The sequence below is a fragment of the Mustela nigripes genome, chromosome 17, assembly GCF_022355385.1.
Source record: "Mustela nigripes isolate SB6536 chromosome 17, MUSNIG.SB6536, whole genome shotgun sequence".
In the NCBI taxonomy this organism is placed as follows: Eukaryota; Metazoa; Chordata; class Mammalia; order Carnivora; family Mustelidae; genus Mustela; species Mustela nigripes.
In genome coordinates, this window is record NC_081573.1 from 14,027,159 (window position 1) to 14,035,369 (window position 8,211).

The following is an 8,211-nucleotide window of genomic DNA, read 5'->3' on the forward strand; positions in this document are numbered from 1 at the left end:
AGGCTCCCCGCCGAGCAGAGAGCCCGATGCAGGGCTCGATCCCAGGACCCTGAGATCATGACCCGAGTTGAAGGCAGAGGCTTAACCCACTGAGCCACCCAGGTGCCCCTAACATTTTTTTTTTTTTTAAACCACCCCAGGTGGTTATGAGGAGACAATGAGCTGTATACTCAGTGCCTGGCACCATAGGCCTTCAACAGGAGTTACCAAATGGCCAATGGAATCAGGGAGAACTTGTTTTCGAATCCCAGTGAAGTCACTTGGTAGATGTGACATTTGACAAATGACTGCACCTCGATGAGTCGGGTTTTTTTTCCATCGATTAAAATGGGGTTAATAATAGTCCTCCCTACTGAGGAGGTAGTGAGGTGTCAGCAGGAGGCCTGGCTCCGGTCCTGGTTCATGATCAGTGCTTGGTATGTGACATGTTTTTCTGTGTGACACATTGAAGACTCGCCATGCCGTGCTCTTTCAGAGCTGCTGGTGGCGTTGTCTTTGTTCAGTGGCAAAATCCAGAAGACAAAGTAGATCTTAGGAGTCCAGTACGGGGGCAGAGTGATGTCTGTGGTCTTTATCATCAACAAGTGATGCAACAGCAGCCAAAGAAGGTCAGCATGAGCCCCACTTGGAGGCAGAGGGGAGAGTCCCACATCTGGGGACTTTGGGAAAGTTTCCCAAAGCCGGTGACAGCCAGAGTGAAGGAGAGCTTGCCAGGAGGACAGGATAAGAAAGCATTCCAGGCACAGGAGAGCTTCTGTGGAACACCGGGAGGCAGGCAAAGCTCCTGGGTGTCGGCTAAGACGGGAGGCCTGGGAGGTGAGACTAGCCAATACTTCCGCACTCTTAGGGGGCATGGCCACTGCCTCAGGTGTTCTGAGCATAAAAGTTCATTGGGTGTTCCAGCCATCCTTTGAGGGAAGTAACATCTGTACGGTCCTGACTTCCAGATGGGGACACCAGACCTGACTGGTGAAGTAGCTTGCAGAGACCACGTGGCTAGGAAGTGGTAGAGCCAGATATGAGCCCCGAGGTCTGGTTCCAGAATCCTTAGTGTCATACCATCTCTGTTTTACCATTAGAATGGAGGCAGGGAGGGGCAGATTGTGTATGAAGGTGAGCAGAAAGGGACTAATGCACCCTGTGGAGCAAGCTGAGGAGGGATGACAGAGAAGGATCAGAATTGGGAGCGGGGCTGCGGGGCTGCCTGGGTGGCTCTATTGGTTAAGCGTCTGCCTTCGGTTCAGGTCATGATCTCAGAGTCCTGGAGCTCCTTGCTCGGTGGGGAGTCTCCTTGTCCCTCTGGCTCCCCTGCTCCACTATCATGCTCTCTCTCTCTCTCTCAAATAAAATCTAAAAAAAAAAAAGGGGGCACCTGGGTGGCTCAGTGGGTTAAGCCGCTGCCTTCGGCTCAGGTCATGATCTCAGGATCCTGGGATCGAGTCCCACATCGGGCTCTCTGCTCAGCAGGGAGCCTGCTTCCTCCTCTCTCTCTCTGCCTGCCTCTCTGCCTACTTGTGATCTCTCTCTGTCAAATAAATAAAATCTTTAAAAAAAAAAAAAAAAGAATCAGGGGCCAGAGTGGGTAGAAGGGAGCAGAGTGAAGGAAGAGAGCAGAGGGCGTAGAGGAGAGGGCAGGACTAGAGAAGGACGGGAGGGCTGAGTAGGCCAAGTGGCTCTGGAGGCAGATCGAGATGAATCATCAGGCAAGGAAGTTTTTCCCTTTAGTTTCCTTTCTTTTCTTCCTTCCTTCTTTTTTTTTCTTTTCTTTCCTTCCTGACTTTATTTATTTGACAGAAAGAGTGAAAGCACAGGCAGAGGAAGCACAGAGGGAGAGGGAGAAGCAGGCTCTCCACTGAGCAGGAAGCCCAACTTGGGACTTCATCCCAGGACCCTGGGACCATGACCTGAGCGGGAGACAGACGCTTAACTGACTGAACCACCCAGACGCCCAGTAACATTCAGGGGAAATGTCCTTAACAGCTTTCTGCCACCTGCTCATCTTACCTAAGCAGGCGTTGGTTTTCCATTTCTCCTACCAGGCTCCTTGTGGTGTAGTGGCCCTCCTCTCTGCCCTCAGCTCCTCTTGCTCTCCTCCCCCTGTCTCTCCCCCTCCCGCTGTCCCCTCTCTCACTGTACTATAATCACCCTGGCTCTGTGCTGTCCCGCATCTATGCCGGATGGGCTCCTGGCTCAGGACACTGGACTTGCTGTACCTTCTCCTGGAACAGTCCTCCTCTGTGAAACCACAGGGCCCACTCCTCCACCTCCTTTGGGGTCTCCGAATGTCGCTTTAGAGCAGTCTCCCCTCTTCAGCCTGTTTGGAATCACAACCCCCTCCCTCCCTTGCCAGGCCCTCCCTGTGTTCTGGGTGACACCAAGGGCTTTCTGACTCACCGAATTGTGATCCATTTTGCTTGTTTACCCTCTCATCCTTCCTCCTCTGTCCCCACCTAGATGCCACTCTCTGTTTTTTTTTTTTTTAAAGATTTTATTTATTTATTTGACAGAGATCACAAGTACACAGAGGCAGGCAGAGAAGGGGGAAGCAGACTCCCCGATTCGGGGCTTGATCCCAGGACCCTGAGATCAGGACCTGAGTGGAAGGCAGAGGCTTTAACCCGCTGAGCCCCCCAGGCGCCCCTGTATTTTTGTTCACGGCAGTATCTTTAGCTCCTAGAATTGTGCCTTGCACCTTGTAGGTTGTCAGTAAATAATTTATGAATGGATGACTAATGGGTATTTATGGTTAAAGTGTTGAGTGAGGGTCGGATTGGTGTGTTGTGGGGGAAGATGTCTTTTTTTTTCTTCTCTCACTCTCTTATCCCAGCCAGAAACTTCTGAGGTGTGCGGGGATGGAGCTGTGGACATTTGCTGTTGCACTCTGGGGTTGCTGAGTCTTGTCCCAGGCAGCAGCAGGAGCTGTGGTGGCAGCACTGTCCCAGGCTGACTTCCTGCCAGCTGTTCAGGCTATTCCTGGGCTGTGAGCCCCCAGGCACTCTCCTCTGGCCCGCAGGCAGGCAGGCAAAGAGGGACACGCACTCACAGCCTGCGGCGACTCATGGGCCCTCTCTCCCTGTTCTCTCTTCCAGGCTCTCGGAAGCAGCACCAGGGCCCTGGGAGACAATGGTCTCAGTGACTATGGGTGAGTCTGTGGACTTCTCTCCGGGGCTCCCCTCCCCACTGCCCTTTCTGAAATTATGACCTTGGGGAGGGGAGCCAAGGTGGGGGAGGGAGAGCCAGGTCACTGGGAGGAACAGCTGTTCTCGGAGCACCCTGTGGAGGCGAGGCCGTGGCCTGCCCAGGGCCTAGCCACTCTATCTTGGCCTCCCAATGGCACAGTCTAGCCTTAAAGAACTTGTGATGTGAAATCCAGCAGAGTCTCGGTTTTCTCACGTGTAAAACGGAGATACTCACAGGCCTTACGTCCTGGGATGTTGTTAGGATTAAGGAGGTTAGTGCATGTCAGACCTTGGGCACACTTCTGACAAATGTCCGCTATTAGGATTCTCGTAAGGCTCATCACTATCTTCTCTTTCAGCTCTGCACTCTGGGGTTGCCAAAGCTCAGAGGTTAGTGGGTAGCTTGTACCTCTTTTGAGATTTGTTCATATAGAGAAGTACATAAGACATCTTTATGTGGTCATGGGAGCAATGAGAGAAGGTAAACGTTGGACTGCATCCTTTATGATTCCATTTCTATGAAGCACAGGGACAGGCAGGACCAGTCCATGTTGTGGGAAGGTGGCGGTGGCCCTCGAAAAACAGAGTGATGGGGCGCCTGAGTGGCTCAGTGGGTTAAGCTGCTGCCTTCAGCTCAGGTCATGATCTCAGGGTCCTGGGATCGAGTCCCACATCGGGCTCTCTGCTCAGCAGGGAGCCTGCTTCCTCCTCTATCTCTCTCTGCCTGCCTCTCTGCCTACTTGTGATCTCTCTCTGTCAAATAAATAAATAAAATCTTTAAAAAAAAAAAAAAAAAAAAAGAAAAACAGAGTGATGTCACTACATAGGGAATGTGGTGGTGGCAGGGGGGTGCCTGTGGGATGTTGGAAATGTTTTATTTCTTGATCTAGAGGCTGGTTCCGTGCATGTGTTGGTTTTTGAACGTTACCAACTTACATGTGCTTTTGTGTGTCTGTATGTTATAGTTCAATACAAAGGTTTAAAAAAAAAAAAAAAAAAAAGCAACCCCCCCCCCCCCCGCAACCATTCAGGTCAAGAAATAAAATATTGCCAGCCTCCCTGAGGGCCCACCCCAATCACGACCCTCTCCCTCCTCCAGGGGGAATGAACCATGATTTTGGGATCATTTCTCCTTGCCTTTTTTTTTTTTTTTAAGATTTTATTTATTTATTTGATAGAAGACACAGCAAGAGAGGGAACACAGCAAGGGGAATGGGAGAGGGAGAAGCAGGCTTCCCGCTGAGCAGGGAGCCTGATGTGAGGCCGGATCCCAGGACCCTGAGATCATGACCTGAGCCGAAGGCAGACATTTAACGACTGAGCCACCCAGGCACCCCTCTCCTTGCATAGGCAGAAAATATTCCTATGCCCAAGGCTTTGGTTGTGAGCTAAGGTGAACGAAATGTCCTGTGTTCTCTTGCTCCACGCAAGGGCCAGGAATCCTCTCCATGTCTTTCCTTTGAGCCGCTGTGTAGTATTTCCTGCCCCTGCTTCTGTCTATGGATCCCACGTTGCTTCTGGGTTGGGCCTGTTAACAGACTAGCTGCTGTGAATATTCCAGTGTGTGTTTCCTGCTGTGTCCTAAGTCCACGACATATTGTGTGTCCCCTCTGACTCTTTCTGGAATGGGGGGCGCTCCTGACCATTTACTTGGCACCGTATTTTTTTTTTTAAGATTTTATTTATTTGACACAGAGAGAGAAATCACAAGTAGGCAGAGAAGCAGGCAGAGAGAGAGGGGGAAGCAGGCTCCCCGCTGAGCAGAGAGCCCAATGCAATGCGGGGTTCGATCCCAGGACCCTGAGACCATGACCCGACCCGAAGGCAGAGGCTTAACCCACTGAGCACCCAGGCACCCCACTTGGCAGCACATTTTCCTCTTTAGTAGGACATGAAATGATGACAAGGGCCCGATGTACAGATGTTCTCAGTTCCTTGACTTTGCTTCAGGCAGCTAGCCCCCCTCAAATGATGTGGCCCCTTTTCCCTCCTTAGTAACAGCGTGATTGAGATGCAGTTCACATTTTATACAATAAAGTGTACAGTATGGTGGTTTTATACTGCGTTCGGAGTTCTGTAGCCATTAGCACAATCAATTTCAAAACCTTTTCATCACTTCCCGCAAGGTACCCATACCCATTAACTAATCGTCACTCTCTTTTTCCTGTCCCCACCATCCTGCCAGGCAACCACTGATCTGCTTTCTGTCTCTCTAGATCTCTATAGATGTTTACCTATTCTGGACATTTCATATAAGTGGAATCATTATGTGGGTTTTTTTTTAACAGACGAAGTTGCCTGCTTTTGGCTGATGGAACCCAGGGCCCCATGCCTGGGCAGGTGGATAGTGCCTCTGTGAGGCAGAAAAAGGCCCCCTGTCCCCTGGGCCTGTGGCAGAAGTCCTTAGGGCATGATCTTCACCTGCTGCAGTGCTGGGGAGATGGGCCTGTGGCTAGGTAGGCAGAAGGATGGTCCCAGGCCTGCGCCCGAGCCCTGAAGTCACCTTCAGAAGAGACCAGAGTCTCTTTCCCCACTCTGTGCCTCAGTGGTCTTATAAGCAAAATGGGCATAGCAGTAGCAAATTTCATATTTTGATTGTTGGGGTTTCAAGCTGTATACGATGAGAAAGAAAAGTTTTGCCAGTGAAACCCTTGACTGTGAGGTGGCTCTTAGTTTCAGAGATGTTAAAATGTGAAAAGGAAGTTCTCAGAATCAGTGATCTTATCTAACAGCCATTGGCCAGACAGGGTGAATTTGAAGGTCACACCCAAGAGGCTAAAACAGAAAAGTTTAGAAACAATAAAGCGGGACGCCCGGTTGGCTCAGTGGGTTAAAGCCTCTGCCTTCGGCTCAGGTCATGATCCCGGGGTCCTGGGATCGAGTCCCACATCCGGCTCTCTGCTCGGCGGGGAGCCTGCTTCCCCCTCTCTCTCTGCCTACTTGTGATCTCTGTCTGTCAGATAAATAAAATCTTAAAAAAAAAAAAAAAGAAAGAAACAATAAAGCTTCGTGGGTGGGTGGGTGTGTCCCTGGTCTGGGTCTTGGGCTTGGTAGTGGTGGCAGAGTAAAAATAATAGCAGCAGCTGCGACGAGTTGAGGTTGTCCCCTGGGCCAGGTGCCATTTCATGTCCTTTATGGGGACTTTGCGCAGTGAACCAAGGATATACGCCTTATCGCTAGAATGTGAGCTCAGTGAGGGCGGGGGCGTTGTCTTGTGCAGTGGAATCCACCTGCCTAGAACGGGACCTGCCAAGTCCTTGGTAAATCCTTCCTGGATGTCATCCTAAATTTCCGGACAAGGAAACGGAGACCCCAAGTGTTAACTTCCCATAGGCCCTTAGCCAGGAGCTGGCAGAGCCGGAATTTGAACCCAGGCGCCAAAGCCTATGCTTGCTGTTTCTGTGGTGAGGAGCGAGCTTGCTGACGTTCGTAGGCCGGCTCTGTGTCCCTTCTTTCCCTTCACCTGTGGATCCTGTCACCCTCAGCAGCTGCGCCTGCCGATGGGGACCAGGCCAGAGAACCTAGAGTCCCAGCTCCCTGAACTTGGGCATTGGCCGTGTGTGAAGATGATCGTGGGGCCTCACGGCCCAGGGCAGAGCTGTGACCAGAAGGGTCAGACAGAAGCACATGGCCTTCATGGCCTCAGTCTCCTCCTTGGCAGAGGGAGGGAGGCCTAATGCTGCGAGCTGCTCGCAGGGAAACGCTTGGCCGGGGCCTGGCGTGCAGTGAGCATTTAATATGTGGGAGCCGCTGCTCTTGTGGTTTTGCGGCTGCTCTTCTCTGGAGGGAATAATGGGAATAACGAGCCCTGTCCATCCCCCAGCCACTTCTGAGTGGATCCAGTTCTTTAAGGAAGCCGGCATTCCTCCGGGGCCTGCTGTCAATTACGCAGTGATGTTTGTGGATAATAGGTAAGGGGGCCTAGGGGACAGAGTGCAACTTGGCGAGAGGAGGGGAGAGGAAGGGAGGAGGCGGAGCGGGGGAGACGGGAGCTGGCTAGCCCATCTGTCCTGGCCTGCTTGTGGCCTCACTGCTGACCCTCCCCCACAGGATCCAGAAGAGCATGCTGCTGGATCTCAACAAAGAGATCATGAATGAGCTGGGCGTGACTGTGGTGGGCGACATCATTGCCATCCTCAAGCATGCCAAGGTGGTGCACCGCCAGGTGGGTGTGCTGCCCAGCCCCTTGATCTCTGGGTTTAGGGTGCGGTGGGGGGCTCTGTACCAGAGTCAGCAGGAGGCTTGGAAGCAAAAGCAGGCAGACCTGAGTTCCAAGGCTGGTTATACCATTTGCCATGTGACATTGGACATGTTGCCTAATCTCTCTGAGCCTTTCTTATTCCATTGGTAGAATGTAGATAGATAGACCTATCTCACAGGGTGGTTGTAAGCATTAAGTTAAAGAAAGCCCCAGTATAAAAAGCCTCCAGTGTAAATAGTGGGGCCTTGGTAGAGGCTCTCTTTCCATTACTAGTTCTCATCTTCCTCATGATAATCAGCTTTAGCAGGGCTCTTCTCTGTCCCCAGGACAGGAGCTCCCCCTGGGGGACTCAGGCAGTCACCGGGCCAACAACATGGTTATTCCATTCTTGGCCCCTCACAAGTGAATATCACTCCTCCCCCCACAGTCTCTCTGAAACAGGCTTTTCACACTGCACTGCTGCGTAGGGGAGCGGTGGCCACCTACCAGATAGCGTGTGTGGCACCGAGCACCTGGAATGAAGAGCTCATTGAATCTTTAGCTGACACTTACCAGGCCTTACCATAGCCTGCCATTCCCTGTCTCCATTCTTTATACATTTTATTTTATTATGATTTTTTAAAAGATTTTATTTATTTGACAAAGATCACAAGTAGGCAGAAGGCAGGCAGAGAGAGAGGAGGAAGCAGGCTCCCAGATGAGCAGAGAGCCCGATGTGGGGCTCGATCCCAGGACCCCAAGATCATGACCCGAGCTGAAGGCAGAGGCTTTAACCCACTGAGCCACCCAGGCGCCCCCTGCCCCCATATCCTCTTTTTTTTTTTTTTTTTT

The 8,211-nt window shown here is 51.6% G+C and overlaps 1 protein-coding gene across 6 annotated transcripts in view; it reads left to right on the top strand.

Annotated features, from left to right (window-relative positions):
- C17H19orf47 (chromosome 17 C19orf47 homolog) overlaps positions 1-8,211 on the top strand; it is a 21,175-nt gene that overhangs the window by 1,986 nt on the left and 10,978 nt on the right. For 3 of the 6 annotated variants that reach the window (XM_059382733.1, XM_059382731.1, XM_059382732.1), the window contains 3 exons: positions 3,090-3,142; positions 7,003-7,090; positions 7,230-7,344. In XM_059382733.1, coding sequence (XP_059238716.1) covers positions 3,124-3,142; positions 7,003-7,090; positions 7,230-7,344 — 222 coding nt within the window. In that variant the 5' untranslated portion in view covers positions 3,090-3,123. Of the gene's footprint in view, positions 1-3,089; positions 3,143-3,538; positions 3,570-7,002; positions 7,091-7,229; positions 7,345-8,211 lie in introns of all 6 variants that reach the window. The other 3 variants (XM_059382735.1, XM_059382736.1, XM_059382734.1) reach the window with 2 other exon arrangements.